General features: G+C 46.6%; 1 protein-coding gene across 1 annotated transcript in view; it reads left to right on the top strand.

The window, feature by feature from the left end:
• Positions 1 to 18,715, top strand: part of ADAM12 (ADAM metallopeptidase domain 12) — a 414,517-nt gene that overhangs the window by 49,443 nt on the left and 346,359 nt on the right. Inside the window, exon 2 of the mRNA XM_055424409.2 lies at positions 4,424 to 4,560. Coding sequence (XP_055280384.2) covers positions 4,424 to 4,560 — 137 coding nt within the window. The remainder of the gene's footprint in view (positions 1 to 4,423; positions 4,561 to 18,715) is intronic.

The raw sequence follows: 18,715 nt of genomic DNA, 5'->3' as shown, positions 1-18,715 counted from the left end.
GAAGGAAGTGGCAACCCACTCCAGTGTTCTTGCCTGGAGAATCCCATGGACGGAGGGGCCTGGTGGGCTACAGTCTATGGGGTCACACAGATTCGGACACGACTGAGCAACTAACACACACACACACACACACACGCACACACACACACACATACACATTGTGAGACTGAAGCAAAATGGCCATTTTATCAAAAGGACTGTCCATGTATCTGGTTACTTAGCAGAAAGAAAGCTAGAAGTTCCTCCACAAGATAAGCTAAGTCACATTTTTTTTATTTAGTCAACTGAGTTTTGTTGATGCCCAAATATTGGCAAAAACAAAATGTATGCAAGCTGTATGTTTTCTAAGGTCATATTTATCCCCCTGGGTTTCTAGGGCTTGAATGTGAAGCCTGCTTTTATGGTTTGTCAACAAGATCACTCCATAAAATCCATTCTGATATCTCACAGCTGTGTATAATTTATTCTGTCTATCCATGCAGCACAAATAAAAATTTTATTTGCATCTTCTAAAAGAAATACCAGTGTATAAATACTTAAGCAACGCTCATAAGAAACCATCCTCTGACGGCATATACTGCTGGGGGGATGTTGTGCAACCAATTAAAAAGTTGAGAGATGGCTTCATTATCCATGTATATAGATAGTAAATACTGTCCTCAGCAAATAATGTTGTTATTCAATTTCTTTAAAAGGTTGCACAACCTTCTACAAGTACTGGCACAGTCTGCCTCACAGTTCTCTTTGGAATATTTAGAAATAAAGCCTCTTAGAGGAAAAAAAAATCAGTCCCAAAGGACTTCTTTTGGAACAAGATGTTGGTATATGTAGGGGAAAAGGGAAGTGTTCAGTGGTCGGAACATTTTGGCTTCAGGAGAGTAAACAACTGTCACTCTCTGCTCCTAAGCGCCTGGGAGGAGAAAGGTCCAGGGGACTAACACGTTCTTTAGTCGTGCAGTTTCAGTTTGATTATTGAAGAGGAAACCCCACGAAGGCCTCCCTTCTCCCTGCAAAATCAAGGATGCGGGCCTACTGCCTCTCCTAGTCCCCCAGAGGCACAGGCAAGCTAAGGAGACCTGGATTTCATGGCACTTCTCCTTTCTTCTAAGACAGCAGTCCCCAACCCTTTTGGCACCAGGGCCTAGTTTTATGGAAGACAGTTTTTCCATGGCCTAAGGTGTGGCGGAGGCTTCAGGGTGACTCAAGCACATTACATTTATTGTGTACTTTGCCGTGTGCTTAGTTGATCAGTTGTGTCCAACTCTTTGCGACTCCATGGACCATAGCCCACCAGGCTTCTCTGTCCATGGAATTCTCCAGGCAAGAATACTGGAGTGGGTTGCCATTTCCTTCTGCAGGGGATCTTCTCCACCCAGGGATCAAACCTGCATCTCCTGCATGGTCAGATGGATTCTTTACCTGCTGAGCCATCAGGGAAGCCCCTTATGCACTTTCTTTCTAATGTCGCTATGGTCTATGGCCCAGAGATTGGACCCCTGTTTTAAGACAGGCACCTTCTCAGTGAGCCCTATTATATTCAAAGAGTCTTTCTCTAAGTCTCTGAGGCCTGGGTGATAACCTTCCAGGCCTGTGAGCATCACGGCTGGGATACCCATGGAAACCATCCCATCTTCCTTACTGCGGCTGGGTGGTAAGTGGTGCAGGACTCCAGGTTTAGATTTATCCAGCCTTGGGGCATTTAAATTTGTGATTAAGTACTCGATTTAACATTTCACTTGTGCTGGAAACTTAACTGACAGAACTTCCAGGAGAAGCTTATAATCAACTTGGTTTGTTTATGTAGAGGAAATTTTAAAATGCTTGCAGTCACTCTCTTAACAGTTTAACTTGACTTTCTGGAGGATTAAAATGTTGGCCAGGGTAACTCTTTGGCGCGTGGCATGCTTTTCTTTGGTTGAGGGGCAAGTTCAGTCACATCTGCCGTTTTCACTCTGTAGCTGCGGGTATTTCAAATCCTTCTTAATCCACTTCAGACAACGCAGCAGCACTCTTTCAAGATGTGTTCAGTTAGCTGCATTCTTAGTCCACTCTGCAGAAACCGTGCAACTGGATCAGAACTCACTTTGTTTCAGGAACTTCTAACATGGGAATCCCACTGAAGGTCTTGAGCGTGAGACCTGGGGCTTGGCAAAGCTTAGAGGAGGGTCTTGATGAAACCAGGTGGTGTCACGCTTCATGCTTCAGGTGTATTATCCACCTTGCACCTCCCTGCCCTCTGCCTCGTGGGAAAGAAAAGCACTTGATGACCCACTGCTGATGTGTTCTTCCCGTGGCTCTGGGTAGGGCTGGAAGTTTCTCATCCTCCATGCTTCCCATCCCAACAATGGTCTCTCATCCCTGTCTATCAGAAGTGGCCTTCCCCACCAACCACCACCTTGTTTTCCTCATTACGCTTTTATTTTGAAATCATTTTAGATTTATAGAAGAGTTACAAGGACATCACGGGGTGTCCTCCAGCCCTGTTGTTTCAGGGTCCTGGTTACTCTGTGCAAGCATCTTATTTGTTCAGTCGTCTCTCACCGAGCGTAAACATACAGGTCACGAGGGCAGCTTGATCTGCGACTCTCTCTTAGACGCACAAGATGGAGAGAACCAAGTGTTCTGGGGTGGAGAGAGCCGTATTTAAGAGATGAGGGTCCCAACAATGTAGGCAGAGGGGGCTCGCTCCAGGTGACACGAGGGCTGAAGCAGAAAGAGCGGGCTATTTAAGTGGAAGACATCAGATCTAGAAGGCCCGTCCCAAGGCAGGCAGTTAATAGATAGCTGGTGAATGAATGAACTGGTAAGTGGGTCAACAGCTGGGCCAGGACCAACAGCTGATACGTGGTCAGCATGCTTCTGATGTTGGGGCTGTCTTACTCCAAAGCCCTTGCTTGGAGTGACTCAGCACTCTTGGCGCACGCTGAAGGGCGTGAAATCAAGCCAGTGGATGAAGCTCGTTTATTCAAGATCTCTGAGCCATCGTGGACTGCCCCCTCTCCAGCCAGGAAAGACTTCTGATGAACTTCATGCTGATAACCACTCCTTCCTCATATCCGCCCTCCACCGGCTGTCCACAGATGTCACGGCCTGGAGCCGGCCCCCTCCGCCTGCACAGCTGGAGCCCTCATCTCCTGGCCACGGGCTCATCCCAGCCCTGAGACCACAAGCCCACGTCTCCTTGCTCCCTTGGTCCTTGGTCCTCTCTCCTCTCCCTGCCCTGTGTGGCCAAGGGGCCCAGCTCACCCCCTGGGCCACTGGTTATAGTCCCAACGTTCAGTTCATCCCTGGTCCCTTGGCATTCAACGACTGGGAGTTTTAAACGCTTTGTGACCAGCTTAAGAATTTTCCAGGGAGGCTGTGTCAGGGAGTTAATACTCAAGTACAATAGTAATCCTTTTGTAACCTGAATATAACTGCAGACTTCCACACTGAGGATGATAAAATGGTGTGGATTGAAAGGTATTTGGAGAGCTGTGAAATGTCTAGGATTAAAATTTCAATACCATTTGTGCCCAATAAATGCGAGCTCTTTAGTAACTTGAAACTGTGCTATTATGACTCAGGTCTGAAAATTATGAGTCCTGGTTGAAGAAATGGGAATAACATGTGAGGGAATCAACTCCCATCCTTTACATTGAGGGGCAGACTGTGGTTGCACCGAATAGCAGGAGTGTGACCTCATAGGGGAGCTGGCCTGGAGAAATTACTATATTTGTTAAGAAAGTGATATACTCTCCAGAAGAGAAAAATGTTATACTTTCCATTAGGATTGTTTATGGAAATGGGGCTGCATTGAACCTGTGTCAGTATATTAACTGGTTCGACAGGACCCCAGGAAACAAGATCACATGATCGTTGACTGAATGACTTGACTTTTTTTTTACATAAACCAGTCTGGTCAGTCCGAACTGACAAATTAATTTTGTCTATAGAGTCATTCCCCGAAGCCCATAAAATTAGCCCCCATAAGTACAGAGAGCAGAGTTGGCTTTGTATTTAACTGATTCGCTGGGACTTAAGTAAATGGAGATAGTCTTAATACACCTAAAGCCTTGAGACTTTTAATAGAGCTGATCTTAAGCAAAGGATTAATTCATCATTTAAAAAGTCACAGCTTGTGGATTTTTGTTGCTTGTCGAAGGACAGAATTATATACTTTGATGATGGTAATCACTCAGCACGTGCCACAGCGCTTGAAGGGGAAAAAAAATTAGCTCTTATTTGCTTTAAGTTACAAAAGTTTTTGGTCCAATTGGCATTGAATTAATCAGTTTTAACACTAAACTATGATATACTAGATGATGGTAGTTGCCTGGCTTTATTCAACTTGCAAGTAGTTTCATTGAGTCGTCGGTGTCATACTTCTGAAGCCAAACTCTTCCAAACTGGAATAAACATAGGGTTTTTCTTTGTGTTACAGAGGTGAACTTGGGAAGCCAATCTGTGCCTTTCATGCAACAGGCTGGGACGAGGGACGGGGGAGGAGCCTATGAAGTGGTCAGTGTCTCTCTTTTGAATGGAGATCCATGGAACCCAATGAAGACTGGAGACTCAGAGGTCAGCTTTTTACTTTTTCCTTCTTGACTTTTCAGTGATTGGAGTTTAAAACTCACAGTACTGCATTCATATCCTTTTATTCAGTTTTGTCTTTAACTGCTTTAATTCCAACTTTATCCTTCCTTACAAAGTGAACTGATTTTGATATGATGGTTCTGATGAGTGTCTCAGTACTGTTTGCAAATGTGAAAAATATGTATGCATATTTTTTTCAAACACACACCAAGGATAACATTTCCAGATATGCAACTTCCAGCTCATTTTACTTGAGTGCTGGATATTTTTTCTATATGCACATCTATTTATCAATGTTTTGGTTTTATCAATCAATTATTGGTAGAAACATTTTCATGCAACTTTTTTTTAAGTTTGTAATGAGTTTTAATGCACTTTGATGCTACATTTACTTCAATACATGTTTGATTTGAATCTTCTGTGATGTAAAAGAATACTATAAAATAATGAAAATATTAGTGGTTAAATTTAATATTTTGATGAGTTTTGTCTGACAAATCTACATGACTTTCTTAAATTTCGGAACTTGTTGGAATAGTTGGAAACTGATAAAATCTATAGAAATATGAGCTCTTTGGAGAGATCATACAGATGGCTTTGTCCTTATGTTATGTGGAACTATTTTTAGATTATTTTTTATAATAGGAAACAGATTCTTTTTTAAAAAGAGCAGTTGAGACTGAAAGCCCTCTGTGGTGTTCTGGAAGTGCCGCAGTGGGCCACCTTTATGTCTGTAATGATCATATGGCTTATGATTGATTATCCCCAACCTTTTTGGCACCAGGGCCCAATTTCACGGAAGGCAATTTGAGGGGGGGACAGGAATGGTTTTGAGGTGATTCAAGTGCATTTACTGTGTGCTTTATTTCTATTATTATTATCTCAGCTCCACTTCAGATCATCAGGCGCTAGTTCTTAGAGGCTGGGGGCTCCTGATTCACATCCTTATTTCATTTTCTAAAGAGACTTTCAGCTGAAAGTGAACATTCAGAAAGGTTGTGTTAAAGGATCCAAAGGCCAGACCTAAACTTTTCCAGTATTTCTATTTCGTGGGGACGGTTGCAGACTGAATATACAAAGTGCAAGCCAATCACAGTGTCTCCGCTGCTATTTCCTGGAAGAAACACCTAGGATGTTAAAGAAAATCTCATCGTGCTACTAATTTGCAAAATTAGAAGTGACCTGATAGGTTCAGAAAAAGAGAAGTGTACTGTTTTGTAAAGTATATATTTTAAACATTGATAGGCACTAATTAATGATATAAGAGTGTGAAACCATCTAAAGTTACCTGGGTGGTAGAAGCTTTTATGCGAGCTCTCCCTGGTGGCGCGGTTGCCAGATTCAGCAGCTGGAAGTGCAGAAGGTGAAAGTGAGGCCGCTCAGTCGTGCCCGACTCTGCGACCCCGTGGACCGCAGCCCTCCAGGCTCCTCTGCCCGTGGGGTCCTCCAGGCCAGAGTGCCGGAGTGGCTGCCACTGCCTTCTCCAGGGGATCTTCCCCACCCGGGGATCGAACCTGGGTCTCCCGCATTGGAGGCAGACGCTTTACCGTCTGAGCCGCCAGGAATGCCCCGTTAAACTTGGACTTAGGCAAGCAATGGATGTTTTTTCCGCATAAGTCTGTCCCGTACAAGATTTGGGGTATTGTTGTTTATCAAAATCCATATTTAACTGGTGTCCTGTGTTTTATCTGGCAACCTTCCTTGGAGGGTATCAGAGCAATGAGCTGAGGAGGGTTCTCAGCGTGCCTCTGGAATGAACCAGTGCAGGTTGGCTCTAGTTTCTGACCTCCAGCTTCATCCTTCCTGCCAGCCAGCCACCTGGCAGACTTCAGGAGGCATGCTGGAGGGGGCATTGGCACCACCCCACCCTTGGCCACGCTTACAACCTGAAGATCGGGGACCACCACCACCATCTTTGTAGAACAACATTAGAAACCATTGTTGTTGCCTCACTATCCCAACTCCTCCAGGACGAGAATCATGCGGGTAGTAGGTACGTGTTGCTGGGTTCAGTTGCTGTCACGTCTGACTCTTTTGTGACCCCCATGGACTGTAGCCCACTAGGCTCCTCTGCCCATGGGATTTCCCAGTCAAGGATACTGGAGTGGATTGCCATTTCCTTCTCCAAGGGGGTCTTCCTGACCCAGGGAAGTAGGCACATACCTACTGCCTAAAATAGCTCCAGGTTTTATTTATTTAAGGGACTAGGGACCTACATGACTTGGGGGACAGCATCTTGTCATAATGCCATGAAATTTACTTCAATGTATGGCTCCTGGAGTTAGCACTGTGGCTCTGTAATGACCATGTGTGCCTTTATTTGGTGGTTACCATCAAGATCCTGCATGAAAAGGGGTTTGTGTATGAGCATGCCATAATTCTCCACAGGGTAGATGTGTGTATTTGTTGTGGGGATAGGGAGTCTGCCAAACTGTGTATATGTGTACGTCTTTCCTTGTTATCAAAACGACTGTCCACATGGTCATTTTAAACTGCATTCACAGAGTGTATCTTCAAGTGTGCAGAACATACTCACTTCACGTATATACTTCGCTATGCAACTCTGCCTGCTGTGCCTTAGAATGTAGGCTTTCAGATCTGCATCCTTGCTTTCCTGCTCCCCTATCTTATTCCTTGCTCCCTTGCTTCTTTCTGTTCAGCCAGCCTTTGACAATTTGACTTAACTGATTTGAGGAAAGGCCCAGGCATTTTGGCTTCCCTGGTGGCTCAGATGGTAAAGAATCCACCTGCAATGTGGGACACCTGGGTTCAATCCCTGGGTCGGGAAGATCCCCTGGAGGAAGGCATGGCAGCCCACTCCAGTATTCTTGCCTGGAGAATCCCCATGCACAGAGGAGCCTGGTGGGCTACAGTCCAGGGGGTCGTAAAGAGTTGGAAAATGACTGAGGTAAAAACAGTACCAGGCATCTTCCTTTCTGTAATGTGCTCCCAGGTGATTCTAATAAGCACATGGGATGGGGGACTTCCCTGGTGGTCTGGTGGCTAAGACTCGATGCAGGAGGCCCAAGTTCGATCCCTGGTTAGGGAACTAGATGCCGTGTATGGCAACTAAGAATTTGCATGCTTCAACTGAGAATTCGTGTGACACAGCTAAAGATTCTGCATGAGACCAGGCACAAATCAATAAATGAAAAAAAATTAAAAAATAATGAGCACACAGTTCAGAATCACAGTATTTGTGAAAAGTGCTGCTGTGTCCAGCACTGGAGAGTGGGTGAACATGATCCAACTGATTTCAAGTTGCTTCAGCTTGATTCAGGAAGAAGTACTCAGATTCTCTCTCTCTTTCCTTCTTTCTGGTCTCTTTCTCATCTGGGATGAACATATAGCTGAATGGGATATTATTATGTCCTTTACAAATCAAGTGTCAAGCCATCACTGCCACTGCTCATGTAGCCGAAAGACTAGAGGAATGGGAAAGAACCTGACCTTGTGTGCGTTGTAGGCATCCAGCATTTGGTTTGTTTGCTTGCTGCTGCTTTGGTCTGTAACTTGAGTATAAGCTTATCTGCTTTTCCTCCCTCTTAGGGTCATGGTAAGAATGAAATGAAACTATGTCTGTGAAAATACACTGGAAACTAAAAACTACCACCCCGATGTAAGGTGATACCGAGAGTTTAAAGTATCTTTAGGGACCAATCTCCAACTTCACGTCTTGAAAAAAAAATGAATTCTGGGTCCAGGGAAGATGTATCAAGATGGGGTTGCTCCTGAATTGACCTCAGTGGAGCTCAGCCTTTGAATGCTCCAGGAAATTTCCAATTTTTAGCTTTCTCGCATGAGAATGAAATGATGGAAATAGTGCGTGAAATGGAAAATAAAAAGGCAAGGGGATTAGAACGTGAAACCAAAGCTTCCCGTAGCATAATGAGAGTCTGAAAGATCAAATAGCATCTAATTAAAACAGCAGAAGTAAGGTCTGCTGCATAGACTTCCGTTGGCTTTGTTTCATGGCTGAGAAAACCAAGTCCTGGTTTTTTTTTTTTTGCTCAAATTACCATCCCCTTTCACCCTGCGGCAATGAGACCTCTTCTTGGAGGGGTAGTCGCACCCCTCCCACCTGTCCTCTGCGTCCCTTGGTAGCAGCTTCCGCTCCCAACACGTCATCACGGTGGCTCTTGCCAGAGTCGCAGGTGGCCCCCCAGCCTCTGCAGCTGGTGCGCGCGAATCACTCTTTATCTGATCTGGACACTGGCTCCCTCTCCTTTGAAATGCTCGCTTCCTTTGGCTCCCGCGACCCTGTTAGCTCTTGTTTGCTCTCATGTGTTTTTAATTCTTGCTCATAACTCCTCTTCTTGGCTTTGTCCCTCAACTGCTGGTTTCTGCTGAGTCTCTTCCTCGGCACGTTTCTTACTAAGGGCTCCCACTGGCCTTGTCATTCCCTCCAGTCGCCTCACTGTCCACCTGTGGCAGGAGGGGCCAGTGAGAGTGCAGGTCGCTCAGTTGTGTCTGCCTCTCTGTGACCCCATGGACTATGCATACAGTCCATGGAATGGGCAGCCCTTCCCTTCTCCAGCAGATCTTCCCAACCCAGGGATCGAACCCAGGTCTCCCTCATTGCAGGTGGATTCTTTACCAGCTGAGCCACCAGGGAAGCCCAAGAATACTGGAGTGGGTAGCCTATCCCTTCTCCAGCGGATCTTTCCGACCCAGGAATCAAACCGGTGTCTTCTGCATTGCAGGCCAATTCTTTACCAGCTGAGCTCTCAGGAAAGCCTGGAGGGGCCATCAGAAGTCAGTGACCCAATCACAGGCATCAGAGCAGGCGGACTATTGGCTTTTCAGTCCATGAACATTGCGGGATGATGGAGGGGGGGGTCAGACCCAGGCCACAGGTCGTAGGAGCCCACCTTATGGTGGTGACGTGAATGTTAGCAGCAGTCACTCCTGACTCTGGAGGCTCGCCTCCCACCGCTCAGCCATCCTGCTCGTCTGCAGCAGCCCATGGCCTCAGTGTGCCATGCTCTTTCCCTCCGTGCTTGGCATTTGCTGTGTCCCCGCCACCTGTGTCTTACTCGTTCCTGAGGCCCCAGCTTACCTCGCGCCTTCTCTGTGCAGCCCCTTCCGACCTCCCAGCCACGGTTGTTCCCGCCGGGCCTTGGCCCTCATCCGTCGTCTCTCTGACATGCAGACACTCCATGCATACTGAGCCTGGGGACGTGGTGGAGACCGACGCTGCAAACACATCGCTTTAAAACACACGTCCATGCTCTGATTTGCTGAGGAGCCAGGGACCAGGGCAAGGGCCATGAGGGGTGAGCAGTGTATGCTGTTTCCCCTCCCCTCCACCTGAAATGAGGCAAGTCTCTTACTGTCTGAAACAAAGTCTGGTTCTTCAGTTGGATGTCTTTAAAGAACAGGGACCCCAAAATAAGTCAACTGAACACTGCATTAAGTCAGCCCAGCAGCATTCAGGAGAGAAGAAATGGCCCCATTGAACTTGCACAAAGGCATGAAAACTGTAAGGTGTTTGGAAGATTAATGTTGACCCTGACTTGGGTACCGCTTCACCTTCATCCTGGCTTTAGACCCTAACTCTGTGCGACGTGGGACTCAGCTCTTTGGCACGGCTCATACTGTGTTGTCATCACTAGTTTATGATTTTGCTTCTCCCGCCAGCCTGTGCCCTCTCTGAGGGTGGTGTTCTCAGCTTTTGTCCTTCCTTGTCCCTTAGTGTGGCGCTTGGCGCCCAGTGAAGATACGGAATGTTTGTTGACGGGCCCTGAGCCTTCCTCTGTGCCTGGAACCAGGTCGCTCACTGGCGTAGAGGTGCCTCCTGCTACAGAAGGTAGAAGGGACAGAAGTCAATTTTTACATTTTATTCAAATGCCCAGAGGTCCCTGGGGCCCCTTTCCCCTTCTGCAGAGGGTTTGCAAACCACTCTTGGAAAACCTGGACTTTTCAGACATTGCTGACCTCTTTCAGCTAGCTTGTTGTTCAGTCGTCCAGTCGTGTCCGACTCTTTGTGACCCCGTGGACTGCAGCATGCCAAGCCTCCCTGTCCCTCACTGTCCTGAAGTTTGCCCAGGTTTATGTTTTTTGCATCAATGATGCCATCCAGCCATCTTATCCTCTGATGCCCTCTTCTCCTTCTGCTCTCAATCTTTCCCAGCATCAGGGACTTTTCTGATGCATCAGCTGTCTGCATTAGCAAGTTTAGGTGCTTGTAAATCATCTGGAGGTCTTATATAGCTTGGAAGAATGTGACATTTTCCACTTTCGTGGCTGCTTATGTCTTATCTTAACAATACCCCTCATGCGCCATTGTGTTCCAGGGTTCACATGACCAGCCTTGTAGAGATTGAGTTTCCTCTGCTCGAAGGGAGCATTCTGGTCATTATAGGAGTTGCTGCAGGCCGGCCTTGGTACCCGAGCTTGACTGCGTAAGCTCAGTGGTTAGCCTTCTGACTTATGGAACATGGAGCTTCCTTTAGCTTATAAGCCAGCTGACAGCGCTTCCTCTTAGGAATGTGAAGGTGAAGTCTCTCAGTCGTGTCTGACTCTTTGTGATCCCATGGACTGTAGCCTACCGGGCTCCTCTGTCCTTGGCATTTTCCAGGCAGAATGCTGGAGTGGGTTGCCATATCCTTCTCCAGGGGACCTTCCTGACCCAGGGATTGAACCCGGGTCTCCCACATTGCAGGCAATTGCTTTACTGTCTGAGCCACCAGGGAAGCCCCTTTAGGAATGTAACTTTTAGTAAGATACCTACTGTGAAACTCCTCAAAAGAAATGAGTACTAGGGATTCCTTAGTGGCTCGGTGGTTAAGAATCCACCTACCAATGCAGGGGACACAGGTTCAGCCCCTGGTCTGGGAAGATCCCACCTGCTATAGGACAACTAAGCCTGTGCCCTGAGCCGGAGAGCCAGGGCCCTAGAGTCCACGAACCGCAGCCACTGAGCCCATGCGCCTAGAGCCTGTGCTCCACAGCAGTGAGAAGCGTGTGCGCCGCAACTCGAGGAGGCCCGTGCACAGCAGCGCAGGCCCTGTGTAGCCCAAAACGTAAAATATATACACACAGTGGCTCCAAAGTCGGAACAGACTGTATGGTCTCCTGGGCTGGTTTATTCTCCACCTTCCTCTACCCTCGTCCCTCCCTCTCTCTGTTTTTTAAATCTGGCCGTGCCATTTGGGATCTTAGTTCCCCAACCAGGAATTGCACCCCTGCCCTCACCACATTGGGAGCTCCGAGTCCTAACCACTGGACCCGTCTCTTAACTCCCATTGGCCTCCCTGCAGCCCCACCCCTTGCCTGTCAGTCCCCAGGAGCTGTGTCTGGCACACAGGGAGGCTGCTGTTCCGTCCGCGCGTGACCTACCCAGCCAAGACTGCGCCTACCTTCTGGGAGAGACGTGTGGGGTACAAATGGGCACCCTTTGATCTTGGGGAACTCAGCTGCTTTTTAGACTTGATAGCATGTGGAGTGGGAAGACCAAAAGCTTCGGAACATACACAGACGGCTTCAGATCCCTGCAGAGCCTCTGCCTTGCTGAGTGATGTCGGACCAGTGGCTAGCTCTTGCTGAGGCTGTCTCGCCATTTGTAAAGGAGGTGATGATGGTGACCTCACTGCCTGACAGCGCCCTCATTGTGCTCAGTAGAGCTCAGCCACTCTCCTATCCCTTCATTCCTGCTAGCCTTTCTGCTTACCGTAGGGCAGGGCTCCTCACCCTCGGCCCCGTTGCCACTGGGACTGGTTGTGTGTTAGGTCTCTGTTGGGTGTGTAGGGGAAAGCGGCTGTTGCCGTGTGTTATAAGGATGTTCAGCAGCTTCTCTGGTCTTTATCCACGAGATGTCACTAGCTCCCTCCTTCCCAGCCAAGTCAACTCAAGATGGCTGGGGCATGGGGCGTGTCCATAATTACAGCCCCTGCCCTTGGGGACGCGGATACGGTTACTGACCTTCACTTTGGATGGAGCCAGACCAAAAATTGGCAAACTTTTTTTTTTGATGGTTATAATAGAGAATATTTAAATTTTTTGATAGTTGTAATACTTAATTACTCATTGGAACAGACCCTGATGCTGGGCAAGATTGAGGGCAGGAGGAGAAGGGGACGACAGAGGATGAGATGGTTGGATGGCATCACCGACTCTATGGTCATGGGTTTGAGTGGACTCCGGCAGTTGGTGATGGACAGGGAAGGCTGGCATGCTGCAGTCCACAGGGTTGCACAGAGTCAGACACGACTGAGCGACTGAACTGAATTGAATGCTTAATTATTATTTTTTGAATTGGGGTAGAGCTGCTTTACAATGTGTTAGTTTCTGCTGTACAACACAGGGAAGCAGCTACATGTGGACAGATATCCCCTCCCTATTGGGTCCCTGTTTTAATGAAGAGTAACTATTCAGCTAAAGCTGAAACTCCAACACTTTGGCCACCTCATACAAAGAGTTGACTCACTGGAAAAGACTCTGCTGCTGGGAGGGATTGGGGGCGGGAGGAGACGGGGACGACAGAGAATGAGATGGCTGGATGGCATCACCGACTCGATGGACGTGAGTTTGAGTGAACTCCGGGAGTTGATGATGGACAGGGAGGCCTGGCGTGCTGCCTTTCATGGGGTCGCAAAGAGTTGGACACAACTGAGCAACTGAACTGAGCTGAACTATTCAGCTGAGTGGGTCCCACAATCTCCGTCACAGATAACGCAACTTTACTTCTACAGCTTAAAGGGTAGAAGCAGCTGTGGATATTAAGTGAACCAGTGTTTGCGGTTGTGTTCCAGTAAAATTTATTTGTGGACATTCCCTGGTGGCTCGGCAGTAAGAATTGTCCTGCCAATGCAAGGAGACACCAGAGACGCAGGTTTGATCCCTGGGTGGGGAAGACCCCCTGGAGAAGGGCATGGCCACCCACTCCAGTATCCTTGCCTGGAGAATCCCAGGGACAGAGGAGCCTGACGGACTACAGTCCATGGGGTCGCAAAAAGTCGGACACGACCGAAGTGACTTAGCACGTAGCACTCACACACGTGGACATCGTAATTTGAATTTTATAATGTTCATGTGTCATGAAATAGTCTTCTCTTACTCATATTTTTTTAGCCATTAAGAAATGTGAAACCCATTCTTAGCTCACAGGCAGTGGGCTGGATGTGGTCCTCGGACTGTAGTTGGCGACCCCTGGGCTAGACGCACCCCAGATACCATCACATCAAGTGCCCCCAGTGCATGTTGTGGGCGAAGAAGCAGGGACTCACAGCAAGAACACGAGCTGACAGGGCTGCAGCTAGACTCTGATGGCTAGTCTTCCCGGGGCGCTTGGCCGCCTCCCAGAAGATCTGCAGCTTTCCTTCCCTTTGTGCACTGTCGGGACGTGTTCATAAATCTCGACTCCAGAGGTGAAGTCTCGGCTCAGAGGGACGCTGTGGGGAGCTCTGGCCAGCACTTCCCCTGCCATCAGCCCTGCCCTCCAGGGAGCTCTGGCTTCCTTCATGCTCATGTGAGGGCTCCAGCCCCGCTCCCCAGGCCTTTCTTGCTCACCCTTCCTCTTTGGTCAGTGAGCAAAGAGGAGCAGGCAAGCCAGCATACTGCGTTCCGTTCCACTGTGTCCCTCCTGTTGGATTCTCGCCACGAGTCAAGGAGGGCTCTGGGCTTCATCTCCACCGTGCTCTCCACAGACTTATTTATTTCTCATGACCTCTTAGCAAGGCCTTACTAGCATTTCCCAAAAAGTTGTCTTTTGAATCAGGTCTCCCTACAGTTTCTGCAACTTTTTTTCTTTTCCTCAAACGTGTGGTGTCCTCAGAGACCGGGGTCTTCTTAAAAATCACATTTTTAAATAAAGTTGGATAATACTAGGAGATAGGGTGGTTTGTTTAAAAAGACAGAGGTTATTTTATATATATATATATAAAATCCTTGGGTAAGACTCTCCATGTTTGACTGGTGTGTTGGGCATATTTGAAATTAAGAAAAAAAGGAGTGGGATGAATTCTGTTTTCAGTTTTTCATCCATTCATCCAAAGATGTGTGAGTACCTGCTGTGTCCCAGGTTCAAGGTCAAGTTCCCATGACACAAGCAGGGATGAGACTCTGTCCTGCCCCTGAGGAAATAAGGTGGTAATAAATTTACTGCTAAGTCACTTCAGTCGTGTCCGACTCTGTGTGACCCCATAGACGGAAGCCCACCAGGCTCCCCCATCCCTGGGATTCTCCAGGCAAGTGGGATGCCATTTCCTTCTCCAGGTAGTAAATTTAGATAAGTATTTAATAAGAGATATATAATGTTTAAAGTGAACAATTTTAGAATAGCTGTATTTTTTTTCAGGAAGTTGCTTGATGCTTATTTTATAAAATTTTAATTGGAGTAGAGTTGACTTACAACGTTACATTCGTTTCAGGTGTACAGCTAAGTGGTTCAGTATTATGAATATGTATGTGTATCTAGTCTTCAGAAAAAAAAATAGAATGACTTTAGATTTACTGAAAAATTGCAAAGATAGTATGGGACAGTCCCATATCCCCCATACCGAGTTTAGCTATTAGTCACATTTGCATGTATATGATACATTTGTAGCAATTAATGATACATGGTTTTTGTATTTTAATTTGAACTTTTTGAATAAGAGACAAGGGCTCTAGAGATCAAGGACATTTAGAAGAACATATGGTTTCTAGAATGGATGATAATTTATAGATCAGAGTTTAAATGAAAAAGGCAATCTTCCCAAGAGAGACTTTGTGTGTGTCGATGTTGAATTTAACAGTTTCGTATCATGTCAAGGCTGGGGCTTCCCTGGTGGCTCTTCGGTGAAGAATCTGCCTGCCAATGCAGAAGATGCGGGTTCCATCCGTGGGTTGGGAAGGTCCCCTGGAGAAGGGAATGGTAACCCACTCCAGTGTTCTTGCCTGGGAAATATATTGGACAGAAGAGCCCAACGAGCTACAATCCACAGGGCAGCAAAGATGCGGACATGACTGAGCAAACATGGGACCTGCTCAGGGCACCTCCATTTCTCACAAGCATTCCTGTAAGCAGAAGGTGTGCATTTGTGAGTGGCATGCACCAGTATTTTACAACCGTAATTTCATTATTGCCTGCCTAAAGATGATGCTGTGAAAGTGCCGCACTCAATATGCCAGCAAATTTGGAAAACTCAGCAGTGGCCACAGGACTGGAAAAGGTCAGTCTTCATTCCAACCCCAAAGAAAGGCAATGCCAAAGAATGCTCAAACTACCACACAATTGCACTCATCTCACACGCTAGTGAAGTCATGCTCAAAATTCTCCAAGCCAGGCTTCAGCAATATGTGAACCGTGAACTCCCAGATGTTCAAGCAGGTTTTAGAAAAGGCAGAGGCACCAGAGATCAAGTTGCCAACATCCGCTGGATCATGGAGAAAGCAAGAGAATTCCAGAAAAACATCTATTTCTGCTTCATTGACTATGCCAAAGCCTTTGACTGTGTGGATCACAATAAACTGTGGAACATTCTGAAAGAGATGGGAACACTAGACCACCTGACCTGCCTCTTGAGAAACCTGTATGCAGGTCAGGAAGCAACAGTCAGAACTGTACATGGAACAACAGACTGGTTCCAAATAGGAAAAGGAGTACGTCAAGGTTGTATATTGTCACCCTGCTTATTTAACTTATATGCAGAGGACATCATGAGGAACGCTGGGCTGGAAGAAGCACAAGCTGGAATCAAGATTGCTGGGAGAAATATCAATAACCTCAGATATGCAGATGACACCACCCTTATGGCAGAAAGTGAAGAGGAACTCAAAAGCTTCTTGATGAAAGTGAAAGAGGAGAGTGAAAAGTTTGGCTTGAAGCTCAACATTCAGAAAACAAAGATCATGGCATCTGGTCCCATCACTTCATGGGAAATAGATGGGGAAACAGTGGAAACAGTGTCAGACTTTATTTTTGGGGGCTCCAAAATCACTGCGGACGCTGATTGCAGCCATGAAATTAAAAGACGCTTGCTCCTTGGAAGGAAAGTTATGACCAACCTAGATAGCATATTAAAAAGCAGAGACATTACTTTGCCAACCAAGGTCCGTCTAGTCAAGGCTACGGTTTTTCCCGTGGTCATGTATGGATGTGAGAGTTGGACTGTGAAGAAAGCTGATTGCTGAAGAATTGATGCTTTTGAACTGTGGTGCTGGAGAAAACTCTTGAGAGTCCCTTGGACTGCAAGGAGATCCAACCAGTCCATTCTAGAGGAGATCAATCCTGGGTGTTCATTGGAAGGACTGATGCCAAAGCTGAAACTCCAATATTTTGGCCACCTCATGCGATGAGCTGACTCACTGGAAAAGACTCTGATGCTGGGAAGGATTGGGGACAGGAGGAGATGGGGACGACAGAGAATGAGATGGCTGGATGGCATCACTGACTCTGTAGACATGAGTTTGAGTGAACTCCGGGAGTTGGTGATGGACAGGGAGTCCTGGTGTGCTGTGATTCATGGGGTCGCAAAGAGTCGGACACGACTGAGCGACTGAACTGAACTGAACTGAAAGAGAAAAATGAAGTGAAATTTAAATTACATTTCTCCTTAAAGAGGGAAATTAAGTTCTAAGGAATAAGATTTTGTTGGTGAGTTTTAAGCTTTGGAATGAAATGTACCATGGTAATACCTAAGAATTTTCACCCTATCCCCGAGTACCAACTATTGCTCCCTGGAGGGCAAATGTCCACCCATTGACAATGCATGATGGGCGCCTCACACATGTTGGCGAAAGGAGATGCATGTCTCCCAGGATTCTGTATATTTATAGAAATCTGCCCACTGGAGATTTGGGGCAGGTTAGGTTGAAAGTTGAATTATGGTTTCCCCAGGGTATATGCCCGGGAGTGAACTTGCTGGCTCCTGTTTTGTTTAATGTTAGCTTGTTAAGGACCCTCTGTACTGTTCTCTGCAGTGGCTGTATCAATGTACATCCCCACCAACAGTGTAGGAGGGTTCCCTTTTCTCCACACTCTCTCCAGCATTTACTGTTTGCAGATTTTTTGATATCCATTCTGACCAGTGTGAGATGATACCTCGCTGTAGTTTTGATTTGCATTGGAGGGACTGATGCTAAAGCTGAAACTGCAATACTTTGGCCACCTCATGCAACGAGTTGACTCACTGGAAAAGACTCTGATGCTGGGAAAGGTTGGGGGCGGGAGGAGAAGGGGACAACCGAGAATGAGATGGCTGGATGGCATCACTGACTCTGTGGACATGAGTTTGAGTGTACTCCGGGAGTTGGTGATGGACAGGAAGGCCTGGCGTGCTGTGATTCATGGGGTCGCTGAGAGTCGGACACGACTGAGTGACTGAACTGAACTGAATAATTAGTGATGCTGAGCATCTTTTCATGTGCCCCTTGGACACTGACATGTCTTCTTTGTTGTAGAGAAGAAACAAGCACAATACTCTAAAGCAATTATACTCAAATAGAGGAAAGAATAAAAGTTGATTTCTCCTTGCTTCGAAGACTTCCCTTGCTAGATTTTGTAAAACAAGTGTTTTACATGAGAACAGTTTTAGATTTACCAAAAAATTGTAAAGATGATACAGAGACCCCATATACTCACATCCAGTTTCCCCTATTATTAACATCTTACATTATTATAGAGTGCTCATCACAAGCAACATTGATTCATCAGGTTTTATTTCAGGTATCTGCCTTATTGACTATGCCAAAGCCTTTGACTGTGTGTATTACAATAAACTGTAGAAAATTCTGAAAGAGATGGGCATACCAGACCACCTGACCTGCCTCTTGAGAAACCTGTATGCAGGTCAGGAAGCAACAGTTAGAACTGGACATGGAACAACAGACTGGTTCCAAATAGGAAAAGGAGTACGTCAAGGCTGTATATTGTCACCCTGCTTATTTAACTTATATGCAGAGTACATCTTGAGAAACGCTGGGCTGGAAGAAGCACAAGCTGGAATCAAGATTGCTGGGAGAAATATCAGTAACCTCAGATATGCAGATGACACCACCCTTATGGCAGAAAGTGAAGAGGAACTAAATTTAGAGCCTCCTGATGAAAGTGAAAGAGGAGAGTGAAAAAGTTGGCTTGAAGCTCAACATTCAGAAAACTAAGATCATGGCATCTAGTCCCATCACTTCATGGGAAATAGATGGGGAAACAGTGACTGAC

The sequence above is a fragment of the Moschus berezovskii genome, chromosome 12 (genome assembly GCF_049115385.1).
Source record: "Moschus berezovskii isolate FMDL1 chromosome 12, NW_MosBer_1.0, whole genome shotgun sequence".
Taxonomy (NCBI): Eukaryota; Metazoa; Chordata; class Mammalia; order Artiodactyla; family Moschidae; genus Moschus; species Moschus berezovskii.
Note: the sequence above shows the minus strand (reverse complement) of the source record. Positions and strands in the feature narration are given on the sequence as shown.